We start from the raw sequence: 26,565 nt of genomic DNA, 5'->3' as shown, positions 1-26,565 counted from the left end.
CATCCCACCGCACGGCGTTAGCGCGCCGTCTCGCACGAGTTGGGGCGCAACGTCTCGTTCGAGCTGGGGCCTTGGGCGGCGGCGCGAGCGGGCGGTGGTGGCCTTGGGCGGCGGCGGAGCGGGCCGCCAAGCCATGGCCACGGTCGGGGGTGGAGGCGGAGCATGCCACAGCCATGGTGTCGGCGGTGGAGAAGGCCGGCTCGGGGGCGGCGCCGTTGGGGGGAGGAAATGGGCGACGCCCGCGGAGGGAGGAGGAGGTCGGCGGGGTGAGCGGCCATGGGAGCTCCGCGCACCAAAGTTGGAGGCGGACGGCTCGGGGGCGGCGCCGACGGAGGAGGGAGGGGGCGGCGGGTTGGAGGAAGGCGATGCCTGGAGGTGGGGGTCGGGAGGAAGAAGATGGGAGGAAGAAGAAGATAGTGGATGACATATGGGGCCTGCAGTTTTTAGGTCAATGACAATTGGGACCTACAGTTAACGGCACGCAAACGCCATCCATCTCGTCCCTCGGCCGTCCCTCCAACCAAACATAAAACTAGGGACGTCCCCGTCCCTCCAACCAAACATCAGGTAGGATCATTCCATCCCCGAAAACGGGAATAATCCTGTCCCGTCCTCGCCGTCCCTCCATCCAAACACACCCCTTCTTCTTCTCAGAGCATCACAATAGAACTGAAAGTATACATGCACTGTGACGCCTGCGAAAGAAAAGTGCGCCGTACCATCAGCAACTGCGAAGGTGAGGAAGCTATACAGAAAATATTCCAGCTTAATTATACGCCCGTTCGTGCTCGTAACGACGTCGTCTGGTATACCTATCTCTAGGCGTGGAGACAGTCGAGGTCGACAGGGAAGAGAACAAGGTTACGGTGACTGGCGATTTCGAGCCGGAGGTGGTGGTGAAGAAGATCAAGAAGAAGACAGGGAAGAAGGTGGAGATCTTGATCCTCGAGAAAGATGAGGAGGAAGAAGGCATGGGACAAGAACCTTATGGTCCATATTATTACGAGAATCCAGAGATGTACCCGGATGATGCAGATGTGCCCGATGAGTTTCGAAGCTATAGGCCAGAAAGATGGAACTTCGACTACTTTGATGACGAAAACGCACAAGCGTGCATGATAATGTAGCAATGATAAATAAGTCTAATGTGTATATTTGTATATTACTTTTAAGGTTCTATGCAATCTGGAAATGGCCTATTAGCTCAGTTGGTTAGAGCGTCGTGCTAATAACGCGAAGGTCGCAGGTTCGAGACCTGCATGGGCCATCATTTTTTTTTTTGCTTCAGTAATTTTTTCCAGAACTTCTTATCTTGGTACAAAATCTGACCATAATTTCGTGCTCCCTTTCTTCAACAAAATACAAAGCAAATAAGAATTATTTTGATGTATAACCACGGAGCATTAAAGCTAAACCAGAAAAAAATTGCGCATGCTTTGAAGCCTATGTGATGATTGCCGAAGAACTCTAGTGCCAACTGGGCAACAATCATTACCGAGCATAAGTTCTATGATACTGTCCTTCCAGTGAAGTTCAGGCCTTCAGGGTACTAGTTAGCAACTCCCATCATCTGTCTCTAAGATGAAAACAGAATGCTCACAGAATATATCACAGTTAAAGAGCTAGTTTGGGGGTGACAAACGCTAAAGGCAACTAAGCCTGTAGGACTCTTTTCTTTTTGGATATGAATCCACATCGAAACTTCCTAATGTCAACAACAATTGTTTCATGAAGGTAATTCCATGTTCCATCACCCAACAAATAAACTTACCTCCAGATTGGTACTATAACTCAACCTTCAAATGTGTACATCTCGGTGTCCAGATTTGAATTGAATGTCTACAGCAGTTCAGCCTCCACAGCCACAACACTGAATTCAGTGCCTTCAACAGCACTATCAGAAACTTCTTATCTAGACAGTGTATACTAGTTACATTTGTAAGCTGGAGCTACAATGTTGAGACTCAAAAACTGTGGCAACTGACATTACACAGACAGACATTACAAGTGGATCCGTACAATTAACAGCGCTCGGTTTGGCTGCAAGATGTAACCCTTGCAGCTACCAGAAATAATTTTAACTGAAGAAGAGAAAGAGATGCGGAACTAGTCAAGCTATCACATGCTTGTGGCTCGAGACTCCTGCCAACCCAATTGCCGAGCTCGTTGTTCCCACAGTGCTGTGAGTTTCTTCTCCTTAGAAATTGCAGCCTCGGACTGCTCCCGAGCTTCCTCGCAGGTCTCTGTGGCTGCATTACACTTCTCTGCCTCTCGCTGGTATTGAGTAGCCTGTCTTTTCGCTTCCACAAGAGTGGCATTCATGTGATGGCTGTGCTCCTCAGCTACAACCTGCTGCAGCTTGAGTTCCTCATTTAGGAGATCTACAAATTGCTTCTCCATTTCTTTGGCAAGCTCAGGGTCATTTTTTCCACAATCTGCATAGTTCAACCCGAGTATGATTTTTTTTTTAATCCAGTGAACATAATATCTCGATAACAACAATATCAAGGCCAGAATTGTGCACTGAAAAGAAAATTTAGAAAACAATGTGAAACAGATATTTCCTTATTCCCCTTATGGAAGTTTTAGTTATTTTGTGAGACAGGAAGCACAACTCATTGTGCAGAAAGGTGAGAGATTTGGGCTATCTTGATGAAGCATATGTACCGTCCGCATGAGAAGTATATCGGATTGTCGGTGAAAGAATCATATGCAGATGCAGACCTGAATGTTATAGTTACATGCTTTGCAGGTACTATTAGCATTGCAAAATAATTATGATCTCCCCTATCCAGAAACAGCAGGATGCAACATGCCAGGTTGCGAAGTGCATCTCACTGGAGTGTTTGAACAGTGCGAAAATCTAGTTAGTTGGAAGAAATACTCTCTGAGCTTCTGTGGATGTGATGCATGTCAACACATACTAATGATTGTAGCATCATTAGCTTTTACCTGTGGTATATTGTTAGGGTAATAGCTAATAGACCAATGCCGCAGCCTTATGTATTCCAAACAAAGATAACGGAAAAGCATCCTTTTCCCCAGTCATGCCAGGATGCTATTAAGAAGCAAGCGTATTACTTAGACAAATCTCTGAAATTTCATGCCTAAGCACAAAAGTCAGCCCTTCTAGAAAATTGCAGTGGTATTTCATAACCTGTTTGATAAGCTATCTTTCTAGTGTTCAAACAGGAAGTATTAGGCTTTTCTTTCCTTTTTTTTGAGGCAACATACTCGACTTTTCCAATAAAACAATCTGAGGTTAAGTGATAAGGAAAATATTTTCTGTACATTTTGAGAAAGCCAATTTCGATACATAATTTTACTTCTATAAGCACTGATCGTTTGAACATTTTAGTAGAGTGAAGAGGTGCTCTCGCAGGCGACTGGTTACTGGAGTTCGCTCTCAGTCCGGAGACCCTGGTTCCCTACATCCTCTTATTTCAAAGCGGGGGTGCGGTCTGCTCCTTCCCAGCAAGTTTTTTTTTAGTAACCAAAGTAAAAGGCTCCATCAGGTATAGAAATCACCCCGCGTGACTGAACTACTGAAGGAGGATAAAACTCCTCTACAGACTGAATTGTTCCGTAAGGAAAAAGAGCACGGTGATTCACTACAATTGCTATCATTCTTTGTTCCGACAAACACTATACTCAACTAGCAACGATAAGAATACTGGAAATTCATGAACCTCAACTGAACGGACCATGAAGGAAGGACCCTAACCTGTTGTGGAGAAGTTGGCAAGCCCTGCGAAGGTAGGAAAAATGCAAAATCATGTCAGTAACGCCGACATAGATGCAATTGAAAGCTTTCATGGTAGAAATAGCAACTTAAATCAGCTTATTTGATGTTCACATGCATGTGTCACTGGCACCACATAAACACGGATTTTGTTAACGAACTACGGGTGGCATACGTGCCGACATAGATCAGAGGGCGGCAGCGGCGAGATCTGAGAAGAGGGGTGGGACCGGACGGCTCACCTGGGGCAATGGACTTGAGGGAGAGGGGCGGCGGGCAGTCGCAGCTGCAGGGCGGGCACGCGGGGGAGGAGGAGGAGGATACCGCCGCGGGGGAAGAGAGCGAGGCGGAGAACCCCTTCTTGTAGCGCCAGTAGAAGGCGGGGCCGGAGACCCCCAGCGCGGAGGCCACGGCCAGGATGACCAGGCACCACCGCCCGAGCGCCGCCGCCGTCGCCGCGCGGCGCCCCCCGCCGCCCACCATCGGGTCCTCGGCCGTGGACGCGGACGCGCTCGGGGAATGCGGGGCGGCGGGCGGGGGAAGATCGCCGCGCTCCCGGCTCGTGGCCTGCCCTGCCGACTGTGCGTCTCGTCGCGCGGCGTTGGGGTGAGTCAGTGAGCGTGACCGCGTGCGATTTCACCTTGTTGTTTTGGCTGGGGGTGCGGTGGTGCCGTGGTGGTGGTGGCTGGTGCCTGGTGGGGTTGGGGGTGGTGAGAGGAACACTGGAGCAGGCAGTGGGGCAGTGGGGTTGGGGGAGTGTGGTGTGGGAAGCGAGCGAACTGCGGCTGGGGGTGGCGCGGAAAATGGCTGGTACACGCGGAGTTATGGAGCGGATTTCCTGCAAATCCATGAGCAAACGACAGTGCCGCGAGGGAGTGAGCTTGCCACTAGCCCACTAGCGTGCTGGTCCGTGTGGAGATGGACCCAACCCAACGTTTACCGCGGATGGGTCCTGGGCTCCTGGCATCCGTTGATGTTAGGTGGCTAGGCAGCTTTCCCCTTTTTTTAAAAAAAAATCAAGTACTCACGTCTAACCGCTTTAAATTGTGCGTGCGAGTAGACCCCGTTCTACGGTTAGCGGTCACCGTCACAAGCACTCTGTCTGATTGTAAGTTCTGAACCACATGCTCACTGCCATTGCCACGCCTCTCTTTTTTTCTTTCTTTGTACGTCGACGGGGAGTACACAGTTTGGCGGCCGTCACAACTAACAAGTTTGGTTCTTCACTAGTACAAAAGGAAACACATTACCACGCATGAAATGGGTTTCCACTCAAGAGATGTACACTGAAGGTTACACACTGACCCATTCCATGCCTGTCGCAAAGCACATGATACATTGTTGACACGGGCAACACAACACACATGAAAATCGTAAGAACGGCACGAAAATGCTGAATTACAGCTGATGAACACACCAAGATAATCAAACGGCTGATATGACCACACCAACAAAGGCACCATCCGTGGCTCACTAGATCCTACTGGCCTATCTATAATCTATCACGGCGCAGAAGGCGCGCAGTGTTAGTCTGGATAATCCATTCGCAAGTACATACACAGACCTTGATCCGGCAGGGCAAGTGCCACGCTGCAGGGGCACATGCGGAGTATGGCCTTGTACCGAGTCCAAGTGAACACGGTGCACATCAGGCAATTCATTGGTCGATTCGCACTCCAAGAATGCACTGCGCGAGATGGGTCAGGTACGGCTCCGCATGTGAACTGTTGCTCAGTGTAGGAGCAAGGCTCTGGAGCTCTGAATTGAACGCCGCTTGGAATTTCCTGCCGCAAAGACCAACGTGATGTTATATGATGCCGTAGCGGAGAACACTTTTGCTGTTTTGCAGATAGCCAGATAGGCAGAGATGCAAGATACGTACAGGATTGACTCTGACATGACAACATTCTCGGATGCTAGTTTCAGCTGCTGGTCTCTGTCCTGCGATTTGTTTGTCCTTGATCTTGACTTCCCAGATTTCGATGTATTCTCGGAGTTAGCAACTTCGATGGATGGCATTAAGAGCTGGATGGAAGTGGCATACTGAAGGCATAAAGCTTTCAGCTTCTCAACTTTCTGCACATGCAAGTAAATGAGATAATAAGGGTTGGACCTTTCAAGAGACTTGCATGTTATGTTAGCTAAGGAAAAACTGTCGACCAATAGTTTCTGTTTTATCTTCTTTTCTTTTGGTTTTCAGGAAAAGCAAAAGGACAGACCACAAGGAGCTCTGGCGACAACAGTAAGCATTCTTTTAGACACTTCTGGAGGAAGAAATCATGGATCTGGATGACCTGCAAGCAGTATTAACGCCAAAGGTAATGCACTCTGCAGCTTTAGCATTGCAAATGAACTTCAGTTGTAAAAATATCCCCCTAAAATATCAATTGTAAAAGTTCTGTAAAAACCTCATCTATGCTCCTTGCAGTTTGAAGGCGATCATGCATCAAATGCCAATTTGGTTCAAGAACCTGGGGAGCAAAAGAATAGCTTAGCACTTCCCCAACATGTATGGTTTACCTTGAACATTAGATAATGCATGGTGATATCTATGGTTTAGCATGGCCAAAAGAATAGTTTAGCATGGCGATATGTATGGTTTACCTCAAATGTTAGATAATGCAGAAGGCTATTTACAAACTTGAGCATGCTGCGACAGAGAATTGATGACCGCAAAATTGGTGTTCCTAGAATCTTGACAGAACGGAATACCTGTTGAAGCGTTTAATATCCAGTCAATGTTGGCATACAGCCATACACAAAAATAATTAACTGATTTTACGGGATAAAAAGGATTCATTCGTACTTGTTGTATTTGCCATGCTGCACATAGCTGGCGACTAACATGCTTGCAGTGGAACAATAGGCGAAAGATCAATTGGTATTTTGTCAAAGCCTTCCTTGAAATTACAAGAGATAGCGGCCACTGGACCTGCAGTGTACAACAAGGTATATCATTTCGCTATCACAAGACAAACACGAATGAGGAAGGTTTTAAAACGAACTACAAGCAAAACCTTGTTGCTAAGGCAGAATGTTTCCAAACCCGTGATGCTTAATTGCATCGACTGATCAATATCTGCTGCAGCAAGCTTATCTGCAGGGCAATCACAATCCAAGTCTTTCAGAGTGGCCAGTTTCTTAAGGAGGGAGCTTCGTTCCTGTTGAACATAGATGTAGATAAATATGACAATAGAAAATACAGTATAGTATGACCAGACCTAGATAATATTTACCACACAGCAAATTAATTCTTCATGAGTTGGATCAGAAGCAGCTGCAGTACTCCGCAAAGCAATGTCAAGCAGAGACTGCAATGGAAATCAACAAAGAAAGCACAATGCAAAGTAAAGGAGAGTCAGCTTTTTCATAAACAGGGTTGCCAAAAATCTGTTTCTGCCATGGCACAAACAAACAGACAACATATACAAGACAAACCTGAAGTTTTTCAGCAGATATTTCTTCTGGTTTCTTCGTAAGCTCCTCTCGAGCAATATCCATGAAATGGACCAAAAAGTCACCCTGTAAACTAGAGAAAACAGATAAGATAAATAGTGCAAGGAAGGTTGACATGTATGGTCAAAATTAAATTGGAAATCATGACATTCATTATCAAGGACAATGTAACTAAGACACTCATAATTTCATATAACAGAATATAGAGATTATTTTCTGTATTTTAATAGAATCTCTGTACAAATTATGCTAAAGCATATAACACAAGCACATATATATGAAGTAATAACAGAAACATACTTGGTCAAGGAGTAGATAGCGCTTCAGGGATCGCAGTTTCCCAATGAGATCATACTGCACATTTAATGTGATAAAATTAGTAGCCTAGCTTATAAATGAACAAAATGCAACCCTAGGTTTACTATAAACAGTGATTACCTTATCTTTCATCAGAGTTAACAATTCACCACTTGCAAAATCATAAGCAGACTTAATACATTCGAGATATTGGTGGTTTGAACCAAAGCTCATAAGCTTAGAATTTTCTGAGAAGGAAACCTAAATAAAGTGTTCAAACCAATTGTGTTATTGTAAGTCATAAGACATACTACTAACATGGCATTTAATAATTTGACTTCAGGAAAAAAAAATGGATCATGTATACCTGAACATTGTGCCCACATTCTCTCATAACATTAAGGTACTTTCCTGTGGTCAGAATCATTGCGGCAACATTAGTAAGGAAACTAGGAATTCCTTCTTTTAGGCTGTATCGCTGCTGCCAATATTTGGCATCATAATCTTGAGTGAGGCTCTCCTAGAGAAACCAAAAAGAAAGGAAATAAAACAAGCACCTGGTGTTAAATAAGAAGAAACTAGGCTCAACATGTTAGGCTTAATATGATGCAGATGACAGAATGATAAGGTCCAAAATTTTAAAAGTCTTAAGGTACCTTCTGCAGAGATTTGTTTTCAGCAATGAAGAATTCACCATAAGGATCATCAATAACTCCCTCATACACCCACCTATATGAAAGCAATTATAAGATGCAGCTATTGTAGAAAAGCAAGCAAGCTAAGTGAACATTTGTTTTCCATCTAAACACTGACACTCCAAACAAGACAAGCCAGCAATTAGAAGATGTGTATTGAGTTCAGTTTAAACGTGAGAGCTAGCAAACTATTGAAAAGGTGCATCACTCCTAAGACCAACAAGGAAAGAAGCTATGAACAATCATGAACCTTTCTAGCATCCTGAGGTATGCTGCACTTGTATATTCTGTCATCTTCTCCAATAAAGACCGAACAGCACTATCGCCACCCATCGCCTTTGCCTGAGTTTCAAGGATATATTAGATGCATTCAATGTTTTAAATAAGCAATCATGTGAACCAAGGAGAACTACACTATGCGAAAAAATGTGAAGTAAGAAAGAAACAAGTCCTATTGAAGAAATTTGCTTTATCTATAAGAAAACTAGGTAGCCAGGTCCATTTAGATTAGATGTAAGTAGGCAGACAGAGGAAAGGAAGGAGGCATGAAACGAACAGTATGCAATCTCGGGAGCATAAATTCCTTGTGAAAGAGTACCTGGCTTTGAAGTAGATTAAGTGTTGCAGAACCACTGGTATTGTTGGAAGTAGCCTTCTCCACTAGAACTGCCAGTGCATTCAATGAACTCATCATCCTCTGCCAAATAGCAATATAACTTTTAATGCTAAAACCACAAATGGAAGTAAGGCAAATGCAGTAAAAGAAAACTTACCTGACAAAAGAACCATAATCCCTGAACAGAAAGCCTTCCAATGCGGAACTGGTGCTCCAGTTGAGCAACCATCGCTTGATAATCCTGATCATATTTTTTTTCAGAAGAAAAAGAACAGTAAGTGACTTTGTGCAAAGTGCAAAAATTTACAGACAAGCACCGAAACAGCAATACTGGCATAGACCTTCCCTGAGGACAATATATAGTGACTTAAGAAAGTCAATGTCTCATCAATGGGACTATCTCAGCGAGGATACAACTAATGAAAAAAATCCATGTCAGAATAGAACAGCTGAACTCTATCACATGATACAGCTATTTTCATATTCTTTCTAGTTTTGTCATACAGAAGAAAGCTTGCAATCACATACAGCAAACTACAGTTCTAAAGGGTGCTTCAATTCTCTCCTCAAAAAGTGAAAATCACAAATGTTAAAGCAGATTGAGGGCTTGATTTGCAACCACTCAACGTTCTCCTACCAGAAGTAGAAGAATACTGCTTCAACATCTAGACAACTTAGCTCTCACGAAAGCATAGAAGCACTATTCAAATTTTCTTTCTACAGATAGGGCCATAGGGGTCGTACCAGTAGGAATGCTCTTAGAGCTGCAGCTAGAGCATGGTTGACCAGACCATTCTTGAAATGTGACCTGGACTCCACAAACTGGCTTACCAGCACATAATCCTCACACAATGGGAAGATTCGGCGAGTCAATTCCTGCAAAAGCAAGATCATCAAGCGCCAACCAAATCCTTTTCTGTATGTGTGATCCAATGGGCTGTACACTTAGGGTTTACCTGGAGGGCAAGGTCCATTGAAGAATCAATCTGGAAGACAACATAGCCCTCCTTTCCACGGACTCTCTTAATAGAAATATATCGTCCCTCAATACCCACCAGAGCTGATAGCAAATCATCTATAACCAAAAGCTCCTGCATTGCAATTATACCAGCAACATTTTGTAAACTCGCTTTTATAGTTGTTCTGCGAAAGCTACATAAGTTCAGCTATTCTAACAGCAGTAAAAATTAGGCAGATATTAAGCCCTGCGGAAGAACAGAAAGTTAGTTATTTAGTTAGATGTTTTACAATGTCAGATTTAGACCAATATTTTTGCCAACTGGCACGAACCGACCAACACTTGGGCTCCAAATGCCAATTTTCACATTATTAGTAGGATTGACACTCGACCAAAAATCACATAGTAGTAACATGAACTGGGTCTCAAACTATTATCAGACTCGCACGCAATGACTAGTTGGCTCAAGACATCGAAGCAAAGTCTAATAAAGCATGACTACACTATTAAAATAGAGACATAATCTGCTTCGCTCCAGGAGGTAGACAATCTCAAAACAATACCCCAATGGCATTCCCATCACAACAGCAACAGATACAAACTAAGATCCACAACAATTCAAATTTACAAGTTAAAAAGTATGAAATCCACCGTAGCTAAGTCTCCAAATCATCAAGCTCAAATTCAAAGCCCATAACCGGAACCTAAAACCTTGCCCCAGTTGGCCAGTTCACTAAATAAAGTCGCCTGAAGCTCAATTACGCTAGTTGAACCACGACCCTTTTACCTGCACCGAAACTGCGTACGATCCGATTACACTCCCGGGGCTAGCGCCGGAGCCGCGGCTGTAGATTCAAAGATTTTCCAGGCATCAGATACCACAGGGGATAGCAAAACCAAGCAGATTATCGCGCCTATACCACCCTGATTATGCCATAGTACCTACCTGAAGGAGTCGAGGGAAAACGGCTTGGATCCAGGCGCCTGCGCCGCCGCAGCTGCCTTGGCCTCCTGCCAGAGGGCGAGAGGGACATGAGAGGGAGGTCGAGACGTAATGCTGGCACCGGGCAGGATGAGGTAAGGAGCATACCTGGTGGAAGCGGCCAGTGAGGTACGGTCTCTCTAGGTTCCAACGCGGGGTCGCCGGCGCGGGATCCATATCTCGGGGCGGCGGGTGGAGCGGAGCGGGGGAGTGTGGAAGAAGAAAGCAGGGACCGGAGGAGGAACTGTGCGGGGGAAACGAGGCCGCGGCCTGCGCCAGACTGCGTCCGTTGATGCTGGGCCGCTCTGAAAAATTCGGCCCAGCTGAGCGAGGACACACATGGCAACGGGAAATCTATATAACTTCCACATTTTTTTCTTTTGTTACGTGCCTTTCGGTATTTGATATCTGTATACGGTAATAAATGGATGGTTAAGATAAGAACCATAAATAAATACATCATCCCTCGTGCCAACCATAAATAATATCTAATCCCGGTGAAATGTTTAACCTATTCAAAATGTTGAATTAGGATTCGCGGATTGTTGAATCAATTGTAAAAATATGTTGAAGCGTGTATCAAATGTGGGAAAAGTTGGGTGAGGTGGGGGGAGAAAGTCAAAAATAAATATCTAATCTACGTGCAATGTTGAGTTAACCTATTTGAAATGTTGACATAGGTTAACAAATTGTTGAATCAGGTATAAGAAAATTTCTTGTCGAATAGTATTCGTGAAGGGAGATTAATGGGTTGCGATGGTTATGTTAGATGGGCCTAATGGATTTTAACGTTATAAAGACTTAACTACCTTGCGGACTACCTTACGGAAGTTATATAGAGTCCAAGCAAGTTAAAATATGCAATGTTGAGTCAGTTTATTCAAAATGTTGACATAGGGTTAACAGACTGTTTAATCTAGTGTATGAAAATATTGAATGTTATTTGTGGAGGGAGATTGATGGGTTGCAATAGTTGTGCTAGATGGATCTATTGGATTTTAAGTTACGGGACTTAACAAAGCTACATAGGAGCCACTATTCCCACCACCGGCTCCTACATGGACGGATGCACATTAACCAAAGATGGATTGGGCAATGGAATTGATTTTTACCCTTTCTTAAGCTATAAACATCTCTCTTTTTACTTAAAAATTATTCAAGATGTGGTTAAATTTAACTAATTAAATCATAGTCTATTGGTAGCATATTCAGCTGCAAAAATAAGCGATTGCGGTTGCTTATTCTTGTCTCAAAAAAGTACTGTAGCTACAATACTTTGTGAGAGAAAAATAAGCGGCTGCAACAGCCACAGCCACTTATTTTTTCAACCGAACAGGGCCTAGGTTTGTCTTGAGTCGAACTTTCTCTTTTATTGAAATCAGCGGAGGAAGCTTCAACCTATTTTTTTTATATAGCTTTTTATTCAAAACTGTTTAATTCGCTTCCATGAGGGAGTTGAAACTACATCTATTGGATGCTACTCAAATGTTCTAACCACTAGGTTAGAGATCATTTCACTAAGTCAAACTTTATTAAATTTTAGTTATCAATGCATAAGCTTTTAGAGTAACATGTATTATGGACTTATGGCCTTTTAACTTTTCTTGTATTTCCGGTTAGGTTCATAAACTATCTGATCTAAGCTCCTGAATATTTTAAGTGGTTAGCACTGATTGAGAACCGAGTCTATAATTGGATCTAAAGGAGAATATATGAAAAGTTTTAAGGGCCCTAGTGCATTTCATTCACAATATTTTTATGTATTAATGGCACAAGATTATTTGTTAAAGCAAAGGTAACATCATGCTGATGTCTTGATGACCTAATGGACTTATATTGGTGTTCGGAGGAAATAAGATCGATATCGAGATTGGGTGTATATTACTTAAAGTTTATTGTTTTGTTTTGTACGTCTCGTGGTATAAACACAAAGTCTATCTTCTCCACATGACGTAGACAAACACATAGCACGTTTGGAAAGGCACATGAGCAAAGGTGTGCTTACGTCCACGTGGTGTATACAAACGTATGTCCACGTGGTGTATACAAACGTATAGCACGTTTGTAAAGGAGAAAGTGATTAGGTTCATATATGGTATTTGATATGTAGGTGAAGATGGTAGAGTACGTAAGGATTGGATATGGAAGGATAGAAAGTAAGGGAGTGATTGGTTCTCGTACTACCACCAGCCTAGATCGCACCAAGCATCCAGGCTTATTTAGTTGATGTTTCCATGTATCTAGGCTAGACGAGGATGTTTGGTTGCCTGTTCCTAGCGTTTTCTCTCTGCACACTTGTCCACGCACGCTTGCCTTGCACCGCGCAAGCCTGGCCATGTTGAAGCACCCAAATTTTCAGCATCTGCCGAGCCAGGTCGAGCGACAGCTTTTGCATTGAGCAGACCAGGCCCAGCCTCACTACAGGCAACAAATAAAGAACATGTTGCATGTGGCGGGCCTGGATAAGCTGTATGTAGGGAAACAATCACCCCCTAGATGATGAGGCTTGGGCCGGAGATTAAAAGCCATTTGGGCTGGACTGTTTGACCCAAACTATAAGTGATTAAACCCTAGAAGGCTTTTGTTGAGCCTGGCTACCCTAGGCTACCCTAACCGTCTTATATATATTTTGAGGCCTCCTCAACACCAATCTTGCGCCACCGCCGCCGCCTATTACTCTTCGTCTTCTACCTTGCCTCCACCATCCGTGAGTGCTTCCATCCATCCTATGTCTATTTGCTACTTGAAATGGTCACACATGTCCTGAGATGACTAAACGTGGCCTGGCGGAGACCTTAACAGCGATGTTTGGTCATCACGACGGGGTCGAGAGTGGCACAAGAGAATTATCAACCATGGTGTTGTGTTGATGTTGCCTACTTCGTGTTGGCCATACCTCGATCGTTTGGGATAATATTGAAGATTGGGTACTTGGGTATGATGTTGAGAAAATTTACTTTATTCTTGGAGTTTATTAAGAGAAACTTTTAAGAACCTGATACGGGAGACACCAAATGTAAGTATTCGAATATGACATGCTATCATATTATTTTGCATTTCCTTGACGTGCATCATACCTTTGCTTCAAGTCCCTGTATGCCATATAATTGGTGACATGAGTATATACGCTCTTGTATTTCTTTTATATTGATATGTCTATATATATAAGGGTCCATCCAAACAGTGCCTAAGAAGAGCATTTGCTACAAGGATCAAGACAATCACTAGGATTCAAAGTAGGATGTGTGGCAAGGGATATTATGGATATTGCCATTTTGCAGCAAATTGGGTAAACAATTAGAGTTTTATTAATCTAATCTTCATTTTTCCCTTTTTGCGAGGCAGATGGAGTGGGATGTTTTATTTGCTTATCGAGGTGACAGAAGATGACTAATAACAGTATAATATACTTCTCACATGTCGCCCCGTTTTATTTTATCGATCATCATACTCCTTTTATTATTATTATTACTATTATGTGCTTCTCGTGTTTTTGTTGTCTAGTATTTAGTTTATATTTTATTTTATAGGTTTCATTACGATGTTCATTGTATTATTTTTTGGGAAGGGCTTAGAGATGGTTAAGTACTTAGATTTACAAGAAACTAGTTTCGAAAAAGTGCAAAGGAGGTTGTTTTCATCCATTACAGATGAAAAAAATGATGTTGGTTGAAATTTCTTTCTTATTTTTTTTGCTTTACTTCGATTTATACTATTACTATTGACTTGCTATGTTTTTGTTGTTGGTCGAAATTTCTTTCTTATTTTTTGCTTTACTTCAATTTATACTATTATTGTTGACTTGCTACGTTTTTGTTGTTGCACTTTGAGTAGAATCCACATGGGTCTTTAAAGTTTTTTCCTATTCTCACATAGGTCCACAATTTATCAAAGTGAGCATACGGTCCTTAAAATTATCACGTGGCTCAATTTAGATCTAATTATGAACCTGGATCCTTACTTGGAATGAATCACTTAAAAAGTTTAAGAACCCAAATAATCCTAAGTGTGTTTTACTATTTCATTTTGTTTAAACCTAAGGTAAGGATGATATATTTGTAGCTTCATTAGGATCCTTCATGTAAGCATGGAAAATGATTGCGAAAGATAATGAGGAGAAAGAAGTTGGTGGCTTGTGTTTCTATTTTAAGTTTGGATTGGAGATGTTTGCAAGTGTTCATATGTGAGATAAATGATTTGGAAGTTGTGGCATCCATGATTTACATATGTTTCTATTAAGAAGATTGCATTTTTTTTTGTGAGTTAGAAATGGGAGTTCAACCAAAAAAATTTGATGTATACAACTTAGCAAGAGCTTTGGCAACACAGTTGTAAACTCAATTAAAATCATTCAAAGATTTGTTGGACATTAACTATTACAATAATTGATACACACATCTATTCGTGGAGGCATCCATGGAATACCCATAATCTTTTTCCTAGCAAATATTCTTTTCAAGGATTTTTTTCTAGCAAATGTTGGTAAATGTGCATAAATAGCCTCTCACGTAAATTCTAACCTTGCAATTGCAGTAGTTATGCTTGTGATTAAATATTTTTTCTAAAAAAGAAAACATTGCAAGTTTTCACGTTAAAACCATTGCAAACAAAAAAAGGAAATATTTGTCAACAGGCTTTCATGTAAACGCTAAACTCATGCTCCACATTTTTCAAAGAAAATCTGATCGTTTGCTTGAAAAGGCATGGTATTATAAAAAAAAACCGAGTATCTGCCAAGATTTTTTTTAAAAGGAGGTATCTGCCAAGATTTTTTTTAAAAGGAGGTATCCGCCAAGATTTTCCTCCTTTATTATCCTTTGAATTCGAATTCGGAGCCAGCACGACCTGTATCTGTATGGCTGTTTGACCTGTCTCCTCGCAGTCTTTGGAGCCGACATTTTTGGTAAACTGGGTTGAAGGGGCCTCACCAGCTCAGCCCCTGCTCAACCCAACCAACCCAGATGTTCCCGTTGCGCGATTCGAACGGCGGCGAGTGGAGAAAAATTGGGAGGAGGGAGGGGCCGAGTGCGAACGCCTCCTCACCGCCGCCGCCGCCACCGCCACCGCCACCGCCGGCATCACCGTCGTCTAGTCGGCTATAAAACCCTGCCCCCGCTAGCCTTCCCGTCGCAGCCATCCCCCCTCGCCGAAACCCTAAACCCACCCTCCCGTTAGGTCTTCCCCCGCTTCCAACGATGGCGGAGGACGCGTCTCCTCCAGCCCCTCAGATGACGCCTGAGGAAGTGCAGGCTGAGACCGAGCTGCGGCTGCGCGACATCGGCCAGCGCTTTGGCGCTCTCCCGCAGGAGAAGGAAGAACTGCTCCGGTTACTCTCGGTGAGCGCCGCGCACCGAACGCTTTGCTTTCGCCCTAGCTATCGTGCTCTGTTCCTGTTGCGTTCGTCAACCGGGCGTGCGGTTCTGAGTAGGCTGCCACAGAGACGGAGTTTGACTTGAAATTGTTTAGATTTTGGGAGATTTTTTTTTCTTGCAAAGCCTGCCCTAGCCGTTTGTTCATCTAGCTTAGGATTGAATAAAAGGTTCCCCTGTTTATTGATTGGGCCGGTGTGGTTTTGAGTAGGTTGGTTGTGGATAGCCTTGCGGTAGTTCAGGTTTTTTGGATATTATTTATGATATGCGAATTATGCCCTAGTAGGTCTCTCATCTAGCTTAGGATTGGAGAAAAGGTTGCTCTGTTGATTGATTAGGCCGCGCGATTTTGTGTAGATTGGCACAGAGATAGAACTTGACTTGCAATAGTTCAGTTTTATTTAGATTGTTTTTGATGTGTGACGAATGCCCTATTTAGTCGGCCATCTTACTGTTGGGGACAAGGCCTACCTTTTTGATTGATTAGAGTTGGAATTGCTTGTTCGTTTGTGCAGGATGCTGAGACCTGGTTGTCCAGGGTGGACCAATCCCCGGATGAGGACATGCACAACACTCTTCGCCCCACCATGGCTATCTTGATTACAAATGAGCTACTGGAGCACCCTGATCCCAACGTGAAGGTTGCTGTTACCTCTTGCTTAACTGAAGTTACCAGGATTACCGCGCCAGAGGCCCCCTATGATGATGATGTCATGAAGGTGAGATTTGTTGCCATTGTTGTGATGAAATGGTGGTGTCTATATGTACTGACTGTTGCTGCTACTTGCCTGTTTCCAGGATGTGTTTAAGAGAATTGTGGAGGCTTTTGCTGAGTTGGATGATATGAACAGCCCCTCCTTTCAAAGGAGGGTTTCGATCCTTGATTCTGTTGCAAGGGTCCGTTGTTGTGTCCTGATGTTGGATCTTGACTTGGACCATCTGATCCTAGATATGTTCCGTCATTTCTTCAAAACTGCCTCGTATGGAACTTCACTCACATTTATTCTTTTATCATATTTTCTGCATGCACTTAGTGCCGTATTTTAAGATCTGAGAAATGTATTAGGGCAATAATGTAGCTGTGGGTTTGTAGCCTATTTGGAACTCTATGAATGATTTCATTGCTGTGATGGTATAGTTTTAGAATATATGCATATGTTGCTATATTTGTTCCTATTATGCATATGTACCTGTTTGCATTTTTTATTTCATATCTCATGCATTTCCTTTCTGTATATTTCAGAATGGGGCACTCAGAACAAGTCACCAACTGTATGGAAACTATAATGGTGTATGTAATTCAGGAGAGTGATGATGTCCATGCTGAACTGGCATCGTGTCTGCTTCAGAATCTTACAAAAGAAGCACAAGTAATTCCATCCCTTTTATTTGCATTAACAACTAATTCTTGTCATCTTTACTAAAATTCTTATCCTAACTTTCCAGGAAACTCTCCCAGCGTCTTTTGGAATTGCAGAGAGGGTACTAGGCCTATGCAAGGACAAGCTCAAACCAGTGCTTCTTGAGTTACTTAAGGGCACTCCCTTAGATGATTACAGCAATGTTGTTACGTTGTTGTTCCAAGATGCTGGAGAAAACAATGTTGATGCATCAGGAAAGGACATGGTTAGTTAAAATCACTATTATATTGCGGTTCAATTGAAGGATTATTTAATACATGCTGAAAATTTGTTGGTCCAATAGTAGTACATTTCTGTGGCATGCTCAAATGAGATGCTTTTGTATGAGTTTGACATAAAGATATGCTATTTCTTCTGTTATTTAGATACTGCTAGGGTAGGGACATGGGAACTATACTGTTTTGACAGGCATGGCTTCGGTAATTATGTATCATCTAATGACTAATGTATCTTAACGCAAAATTCAGGCGATTCCTCGAAAAGGGATGTGGTCAGAATTTTTAAACCCTCAGTTTGAAGTGGGTTCTATATTGACCGTAATATAACAAATGTGAAATTTCAGTGGAACACTTTTGTTATGGACTGTATTGTGCACTGATAATACCTTTCATGGTATGTATAGTCACTTTGAATTCCAGTACCATCAGTAGCATGGTCTACCCTTATTCGCAATGCATATAATCTCCTTGTTGTGAATTACTAACGGTTTTTTCCTTGGTATGTATATGTCTCGACTGTGTGCTAACTTCCTCCAAATTATTATTGTGCAGGCAGCTGAAGGTAAACTTTCTGAGAAGTCTGTTTCTGATGAGTCCCCGCAGGTATGCCTACAGATTTTCAGTATTTACTATTTAGTGTTCTATAAAGTAATGTAGATACCACAACTTTATGTTTCTTATTTTTTCAGGAAACTTCAAAGTTAGAGCAAGATGTCAATTGTGTAGGACAAGATGGTACTAGTCCAATCAGTACTCCCGCAACCACCATTAGCAATGTTGGCGCTCCAGTTGACAATGTCAAGTCTCCAGGTGGACCAGCTTCCTCCAAACAGAACCAAGAAGTGCCATCTGGCGACGAGCAAATCAAAATTTCTGATCAATTGATATCTGGTGACAAAGAAGTGCCAGAACCAGTGACCGCTGAAAATGAAAAGCTATCTGATATCAGTTCAAAGAAAAGCCACAAGCTTGGTTCTTCCACTGGACCTGAGATGACTGAACAATCCAAGGTTGTTAAAGACAATGAGAGTCTGGTAGCTTCAGAGGAGTTATCTCCGGAGACAAATGATGGTGATAAAAAGCAGCTCACGGAGACTAGCAATAGAGCTGCTGCTGATTCATCAAAACCAGTCGATACTAAGCCTGCCGTGGTTAAACCAAAGCGAGGCCGGCCTCCTGCAGCAAAGTCTCAGGAGAAGAAGTCTTTTGGAAAGAAACAAGGATCAAACATAGAATCTGCAAAAGTTGATGCTGTCAGTGATTCTGGAGGGAGAGCTACAAGGCGGCTGAATAAAGATGATGCCAAGTCTTTATCAACTAAGGCTGCTGAAGGAGAATCTGGGAAGAAGCAACATAAAGCCAGTATGAAGTTGCAGAAAGAAGATGCTGCCTCTGATAAAGACACTGATGAGGATATCAGTTTGAAGGTAAATTTCTTGTTCTCAATGGACTATAGTACTTGCATTTAAGTAGTTTCTTTGCACTTCAGTCATGCCTGTATATCATTTGGTAAAGGTTAGATTTTATAGTGTCTATTTATAGACTATAGTTTCATTACATGCTTTACTGTTCTAAGGTAGTTGGCAGGTAAAGCATTACTAAAGGTGGACCTGTAACTCAGTTTATCTTTCCAGACGTTTTATTTCTATCGTCCTTGGTTGCTGTTCATCATGTTTTTGAACTTCTCTGTATACACCTTTTTCTAATGTGGTTTCCCACAATAACTTAATTTTTATCAATTATCGTAATGCAGGAAATGGTGTCCCCAACAAAGATGGATAAATCAAAAGGCCAGCAAGAGGATAGCGGGGGATCGAAAAGGAAACATCTGCAGGAAGCTGAAGAGGTGTGCATACTTGATACACAGTGAATAGTCTTCAACCTAGTTTCTGTTTCAGTTAATAAGAACTTTTCCCATGCTTTTATCAGGCCACTCCATCGAAGAAAAACAAAATGCTTGATGAAAACCTTGTTGGCTCAAGAATTAAAGTTTGGTGGCCAGATGACAAAATGTAAGTTTGACGATCATCATATATTTTCTTAAGGATAATGGTGTTCTTAAGTGGTTAATTGATTTTATTTTTTGCATCAATACTTTAATGTCTGGTAATATTATGGGAATTTTTTTTCTCAATGAAGCATCTGACTATTTATGAGCATGCTATATGTTATTTGCTGCCTACCTTTTAGATACACTATGCATTTTTATTTCTCAAGGCTTCCTATTCTGTATTGTGGTTGCTCATTTGATTTGTTTATCACTAATAATATCGGTTGGGTCAATTGTTTATTCTGGTTGGAGTTCTACACCTATATATATTTTTATTTCCTTAAATCCTTTGTTATAACTGTTTTATTGAATATGCTATTTGCTCCGTGAGTTATGCTAGCACATAGTTTGGTTTTGAAACTGTTTCTTGATTTGCAGGTTCTATGAGGGTGTTGTTGAATCATTTGATGCCTCTTCAAAAAAGCACAAGGTTCCCATTTATACTCAGGCTTTATATGTGCTACTGCACACTTCATTTGTTCCTTTGGCCTTTCTGAACCGTGAAGCACTTTTTCCCCTTTTGCCTGATCTTTGGACCCTTTCTTATTGGTACTCAGGTTGCGTATGATGATGGTGATGTTGAGGTACTAATGCTCAGGAAGGAAAAATGGGAATGCATTGTTGAGGTATATCCATGAAGTTTGATGCAGTTATATACATCTTTCTTTGTTCCTTTTTTCTGATTCATTTGCTATCCTGCAGGAGCAAGATGATCCTGATGCAGCATCAAATATGTAAGCAAAATGTTTTATTTTGCACCTTCTATATGTTCAGTGTTTGAGACGATGATTGTAATTATGCAGAATGTTAAAACAATGTATGCGATTTACTGGTGTGATTCCTGCACAACTGTAGTCTCCCTTGCCTCGTGTTAAGGACTGACTTCTACTCAAGTTGTTCAGAGCAGCTTCATACACTAACTCCAGCTGTAGTGTGTATTTTTCTGGAGCACCAATGTTTGTCTTGTGCGTTTTATACTTTTATATTACTTAATATTGTTATATGTGCTTTTTCTCAAACTTTATATGCAACTCGACCTGTCTCGTGCGCCACTTGATGACAACTGAAATAGAGTATCATTTTGTGATTTATCTGATTCTGTAGCTATAATTTTGCTAGTTATTGGTGACCTGCAAGTTAAAACTTTGAAGTTGATTCGTTCATAGTGTTGCTTCTTTTTACATATTTAAGATTTACTTGTGAATCAATTGATCAGCTTTTGGTTCTTTTGTTCCTGTTGCTTCCCCCACTGTTCCATGTCAATGTTACCTGATACTCCGTTCCTGTTCATTGATTATGTCATTACTTATACACAAGATTTCATTCATTCAATTATGAGCTGCTTCTTGTTTCAACCAGGCCACGTGGCAGAAGAGCCAAAGGGAGCTCAGGGCAGCAAATGAAGGAAGTAAAGACAGGAACACCTCAAAGGTATGTGTTTGTTATGGATGCACCATCTTGATAAATTGCAGGCACTGTAGCTTATATGAAACTGTTTAACTGCTTTCCACAGTGGCAGTGATAGTAAGAATCCTCCCAAGAAGAGAGGGCGTCCAAAAGGTGTGCGCTCCAGCAATAATACGCCAAATTCTGATAGCCCAGTGACTCCATCCAAACTGAAGGGGCAAGGTGCAGAGAAGGATAATCAAGAGGCACCTAAGACTGGCAGTAACTCTAAGAAGGAAGGTGCAAGGCCCTCTCGGTCCACTGGAAAGGCTAAGGATGATGTTGTCAAGGCAAGCAACAAAGATGAGACTGGTAGTACTGACAACTCAAAGGACGAGGCTGGCAGTGAAGACAAGGATTCAAAAGATGAAGTGAAATCCAGTGATGTTGATGGATCCAAGACCAATGGTCTGTCAACCAAAAGAAAGCCAAAGGAGAAAGAAGATGAGTCATCAGAGGAGGAAGAGAAGGGGTCTGCTAAAACTTTTATTAGGAAGAAGCGCAGAAGAAAGAGCCGCAACTAGTTGCTCTGAACCTTGCGGTCAGGGGCGTTCCACCCTCAGTCTCAAGATGTTGGCATGAGGCATGCCATGTATGCCTTCTACTCCTTAGACCGGGTACCTGCTTAGTGCAATGGTGATTGACCATCATGAGGTAGCTCGTAGTTAAGTCTTAAACTCTCAATAGGAGCTGTAATGTTTGGCGTTACATTTCTATTCTCCTTTCCATTGGCTGTGAAGCCTCTGGCGAAAATGGATTTCATGCTTGCTTTGGTTCAAGCGTTCTTGTTAGGTCGTAATGCAGTTTGAGTTATGTTCTAGCAAACAAAAATGTGTTCCCGTTATGAAGTGAATGTTGCAAAAGAAAGTTGGTTCAAGTTTATAGCATCTTATCTGTTCTCTGATTTCCCCCTATTTTTTCCCCTTTATTTATCTGCTAACTTGAGCTATCTGCTGGGCGGGAAACCAGAAAACTGATTTCCCCTTTTCTATTCTACACTACACTTTTCAGGCATCTAACCTGTTGGCTGTTGCTAGTTGTCTTTACCGCACGGTTGTGATTTATTTTTACCACTCATACTCAGTTTGGCTCTTGGTATTTGTTTACTGATTCATGGTCCTAGCTCAAGTTTTAGATTCCATCATGAACTGCATCGCAGTTCTAAGGTTTTGTTTGTTCAGCTGGGGGATACCAGGAGATTTGGTTTTGTATTGTACTGTGAGCCTGTGTGCTGCTGCTCTGCAGTCGCACGTCGTTATTTCACAAGGATCGAGTCCGTCCTCGATCCTGCTCTGTGCACGGCCGTGGCCGCTTGGCAATGGCGAGCTAACCATTGCCAAATGCATCATGAATCCATTGGCGAGCTGACCATTGCCCAATGCCCTGAAAAAAGAGTCGTCGTCGTGTAATCGTGCTCAGCACCTTCCTCAAAGCCGTCGCTCCGGCCACCTGGGATCCGCCGCCAGGAGCCCCCAACCCAACAACCCTGCAGAACAGAACAAGCGCGCCGGTACGGCCGCCGCGCCATCTCCATCCACGAACCCCGACCGACAAGCCCTACGGCCCCCTACCTCGCGCAGTAGCAGGGAATAGCAGGGAAGTGGAAAGGGAGGAAAAGGCACGGACACCGGACACGGGGTTCAGGTCAGCGGCGGGACGCGGGACTAGAAAAACGCCGCGCGAAACGAGGCCGGAAGATTCGGCCGGCGCCGATGATTGGAGAGGGCAAAGCCCGACCGCGCGAGGTCTCGTGGAGCGCGCCGGGCCCGGGGCTTGACGACGTGAAGTGAAGTCAGTCCTGTGTGGCCACGTTCGCGGCGGTTGCACGGTTGCAGCTAACAAGCCGGCCGTGCGAATCCTGCCTTTCCACGTCAAACGTGGCGGACTCTAATTCACCATGACGACTCGACGTCGACGAGGTCCCCCCTATTTGCCCCTCGAGAGGATCGTTGACTAAGGTAGCAAGATTACAAGCAATTTAGGTGGAATTTTTGTCACTAGGCGTTTCGTTCGATGGACCCCCAAATGGGGAAAACAGCTAGAAACCCCGACCCCGGCCGCGGCGGTGGCGACGGGGGACTTGTCCTCCCAAGCAAGCGCCGTCTTCACGCCAAAGCGACACCACCCCACCACCACCTTCGCCTGCTACCTGCCCGTCCCCACCACCAGCCTCGCCCGTCCTCCCCCGTCTCCTCCTCTTCCCCCGCCTCCGCCTCCGCGCTGCCGTTACGCCATAAATCAGGCCGAGGCAGCGATCCAACCAACCAGTTGATACTAGCTCGTATACATACACGCCGCGACCTCGTACAGACGCGGCCAGTAGTAATTGCCCAATCCGCCGCGGCCTCCCCAACCGCCAGGTACAGCGCAGCAGAGGAGGCAAGTCCGGCAATTCGATCCCCACCGGATTCGCGGCGCAATTCGATCGGAGATTGTGAGCCGGATGCCGCGCCAAGCTGGGACGGTGTAAGGATCGGTTCTTGGGCAAGCGCCGGCGATGGCGGGCAGCGGGCGCGTGCGGTTCAACGTGGGCGGGCAGGTGTTCGAGACGACCACCACCACGCTCGCCAACGCCGGCCGGGACTCCATGCTCGGCGCGCTGCTCGACTCCTCCTGGAACGTCTCCTCCGGCGGCGGGGGCGGCGGGGTGGCCGAGTACTTCATCGACCGCAACCCGGCGTGCTTCGCGGTGCTGCTGGACCTGCTCCGCACGGGCAGCCTCCACGTGCCGCCGCACCTCCCGGAGAAGCTCCTCTACCGCGAGGCGCTCTACTACGGCCTCCTCGACCACGTCCGCGCCGCGCGGTGGGGCGCTTTCGACGGGGACCGCCTCCGCCTCGCCGCGTCCGTGCCCGGGCGCGCACCCGGGGACGGCACGGCCATCCGCGCCGCGCCCGACGGCGGTTGCTGCGTCGCGCACGGCGGCGCCGTGCGCGTGTACAACTGGATGCTCGACGAGCGCCGCCCGGTCTCGCTCGACCACTCGCAGGTCAACGACGCGGCCTACCTCGACGCCGGCACGCTCCTGATCGCGGCGCGCGAGCGGCTGGGCAAGTGCGACGGCGGCATGGCCGCGTTCTCCGCCGCCTCCGGCGAGCTCCGCCACCGCTTCCGCGTCGCGCACGGCCGGCAGGCCAAGTCCTTCACCGCCGGTGCGCTGGCGTTCGACCAGGACTCGAGCATCTTCGCCAGCTGCAAGGGCCGGCTCAACGAGTACGGCATCGGCGTCTGGGACCGCGCCACCGGCGAGCAGGCCGACTTCTTCTACGAGCCCCCCGGCTGCGCACTGGGCGACGCCGACAAGCTCCAGTGGCTGGACGCCACCAACGCGCTCATGGTGGCTACGCTGTTCCCCAAGGCCGACAACTGTTTCATCGGCCTGCTGGACTTCCGGGCCAAGGACGTGGCCTGGTCCTGGTCCGACGCCGGCGCCGCCGCGTCGCTCGACGACAAGCGCGTGCTCCACGCCATCGCCATGGAGGACGAGCGCTCCGTCTGCGTGATCAACCAGTACGACGACCTCGGCTTCCTCGACCTCCGGAGCGGCGCCGGCGGCGTGCGCTGGAGCTCCCGCAGCAAGCTGATGAACCGGAAGGTGCCCGGCGAGGAGAGCTGCTACCCGAAGCTCGCCACGCACGGCGGGCAGCTCTTCTCGTCGATGAACGACAGCATCTCCGTGTTCAGCGGGCCCGAGTACGTGCTGACGTCGACGCTCCGGCGGAGCCACGGCGGCGCCATCTGTGACTTCTCCATCGGCGGCGACCGGCTCTTCGCCCTGCACAACGAGGAGAACGTGTTCGATGTCTGGGAGACGCCGCCGCCGCCGATCATCTGACCGCCGGTGGACCACGACCTGCTTGTTTGCTGTGTACTCGTGACTTGATCCGTACTGTACCATTCGTTCTTGCACTGCAGCTTGCAATTGCAAGCGCTGGTGCGCACTTAACACAGGAAAGAAATACCCAGAATGGTTCCTGCATACTGAACACATTGTAACTTTTGGTCTTAGAGAATGAGAATTGGTTGACGGTGTACCTAAACTTTGTAAACAAAAAATAGATGAATATTCGACTGCTTTCTGATCCCTAGTTTGTGCGTATAGTATTAACTTGAATTTGCTTGCTCCTTGTGTCAGATGTTCTGTCGAAATCATCACACGTGGATTCCTCTCTGAAGGATGTCGGTTCATGTGAGCCCCTCTCTGCAGCTAGGCCTGCGTTTTCATACTACTGACGTACTAACGACAGTTTTCGATGTCGCCCATCATCGCTCGCATAATGTTGTTCAAGCCTGTCTCGACGATCTGCACTCATCTATTTTTCAGATTTCCTTCTTGAAATGAGTTCAGATCATAACCATTCTGTAGCTACATGGTTTCTACTCTGTTCTTCAGCAGTATACTGGCAACCGCGGATACTCCCTGCAGGTGGAGCTGGAGCTGGGGAAACCAAGCCGAACCAGTGGAGACGAAGCGAGTGGGTGAGCTTTTGCTTTTTTGGATTTGGTGGTGCCAGTACCTGTCTGGATATATCATATTTATTATCTATCCATCCCGAATTTCTTATCCTGCGATGACTCGACTTGGAACGGAAGGCACAGGACGGAGCTAGCTCATCCTGGCCGTGGCCGAACCCTGGCGTAAAGCGCACACGAAAAGGATGCGCGACGCTGCCGTGGCATAGCGATCGCTACCCCTTTGTCATGACTGACGAAATGATCTCGCCCTGTTCCGTGACAGGGACCGAACATTCCGAACGTCACCGAGCAGAGAAAAGAACGGTCAGCAGAGAGGCTACCCGATTGTTCGCTCAAACATGTTGCAAAGCTGGATTCGGCTCCTGCTCATTGGTTGGTTGACTTGGGAGTGGTGTCTCGTGCTATCTGCGACTGCGAGAGGGGGGTTGGTTACAGCATCAGCGTCAGAACTGAACTGGTGTACGAATACTTGGCTTGAGGCGAAACCTGACTGAACAGCTGAACCAATGAATTAAGCTGCCAAGTACATCAGTGTTTAAAATCTGGAGTCGAGTACGATGATCTACCTAGCGTACAGCTGAAATAATTGGAGGAACGCAGCAGGAGCAGGAGCACGAGGGTGCGTGAGTGCGTGCCCCCCTGCTGTCCGTCCGATCCATGTGCCGGGACAGGGTGGACCAATCAATGATAGGAGCCGCGGCACGCCCCACGGGGGGCAGGGGGCGCCACTGGAGAGTGGAGCGCGATATCGGGAAGGCTTTGCCTGGTGTCGACTCGATGATTCATATCCCAGTGTCAGATCATCTCCAACTGTAAAATGAATACGTATCCCTAAAAAG

The 26,565-nt window shown here is 45.1% G+C and overlaps 4 protein-coding genes and 1 non-coding gene across 5 annotated transcripts; 4 read left to right on the top strand and 1 right to left on the bottom strand.

Annotated features, from left to right (window-relative positions):
* The first annotated feature begins 173 nt into the window (after positions 1-173).
* LOC111257960 (heavy metal-associated isoprenylated plant protein 20-like) lies at positions 174-1,127 on the top strand. Its single transcript, XM_022828533.1, has 2 exons — positions 174-297; positions 823-1,127. The coding sequence occupies exons 1-2, from the start codon at positions 174-176 to the stop codon at positions 1,125-1,127; spliced, it is 429 nt and encodes a 142-aa protein (XP_022684268.1).
* A 66-nt stretch (positions 1,128-1,193) lies between these two features.
* TRNAI-AAU lies at positions 1,194-1,267 on the top strand. Its single transcript has one exon. It is a non-coding gene; the product is annotated as a tRNA-Ile (tRNA).
* A 495-nt stretch (positions 1,268-1,762) lies between these two features.
* On the bottom strand, positions 1,763-11,014 carry LOC101783840 (gamma-tubulin complex component 2). The gene is made up of 24 exons (XM_004976074.3): positions 10,855-11,014; positions 10,711-10,775; positions 10,552-10,609; positions 9,763-9,897; positions 9,551-9,682; positions 8,964-9,047; positions 8,789-8,887; positions 8,441-8,532; positions 8,152-8,224; positions 7,863-8,015; positions 7,637-7,756; positions 7,499-7,552; positions 7,181-7,264; positions 6,979-7,053; positions 6,760-6,903; positions 6,549-6,674; positions 6,347-6,454; positions 6,151-6,213; positions 5,962-6,036; positions 5,625-5,818; positions 5,403-5,526; positions 3,985-4,375; positions 3,725-3,748; positions 1,763-2,435 (listed from the first exon to the last, which is right to left on the bottom strand). Exons 1-24 carry the CDS (start codon positions 10,921-10,923, stop codon positions 2,119-2,121), a joined length of 2,859 nt encoding a protein of 952 aa, XP_004976131.2. The 5' UTR covers positions 10,924-11,014; the 3' UTR covers positions 1,763-2,118.
* Positions 11,015-15,671: 4,657 nt separating this feature from the next.
* On the top strand, positions 15,672-22,140 carry LOC101783434 (clumping factor A). The gene is made up of 14 exons (XM_004976073.3): positions 15,672-16,082; positions 16,631-16,834; positions 16,914-17,095; positions 17,359-17,485; positions 17,562-17,741; positions 18,307-18,357; positions 18,444-19,181; positions 19,508-19,600; positions 19,684-19,766; positions 20,183-20,234; positions 20,362-20,430; positions 20,507-20,538; positions 21,164-21,235; positions 21,318-22,140. The coding sequence occupies exons 1-14, from the start codon at positions 15,942-15,944 to the stop codon at positions 21,772-21,774; spliced, it is 2,481 nt and encodes an 826-aa protein (XP_004976130.1). The 5' UTR covers positions 15,672-15,941; the 3' UTR covers positions 21,775-22,140.
* Positions 22,141-23,403: 1,263 nt separating this feature from the next.
* On the top strand, positions 23,404-25,338 carry LOC101783034 (BTB/POZ domain-containing protein At2g24240-like). The gene has a single exon (XM_004976072.3). It carries the CDS (start codon positions 23,748-23,750, stop codon positions 25,083-25,085), a length of 1,338 nt encoding a protein of 445 aa, XP_004976129.1. The 5' UTR covers positions 23,404-23,747; the 3' UTR covers positions 25,086-25,338.
* Positions 25,339-26,565: the final 1,227 nt, after the last annotated feature.

The sequence above is a fragment of the Setaria italica genome, chromosome VII, assembly GCF_000263155.2.
Source record: "Setaria italica strain Yugu1 chromosome VII, Setaria_italica_v2.0, whole genome shotgun sequence".
Lineage (NCBI taxonomy): Eukaryota > Viridiplantae > Streptophyta > Magnoliopsida > Poales > Poaceae > Setaria > Setaria italica.
Note: the sequence above shows the minus strand (reverse complement) of the source record. Positions and strands in the feature narration are given on the sequence as shown.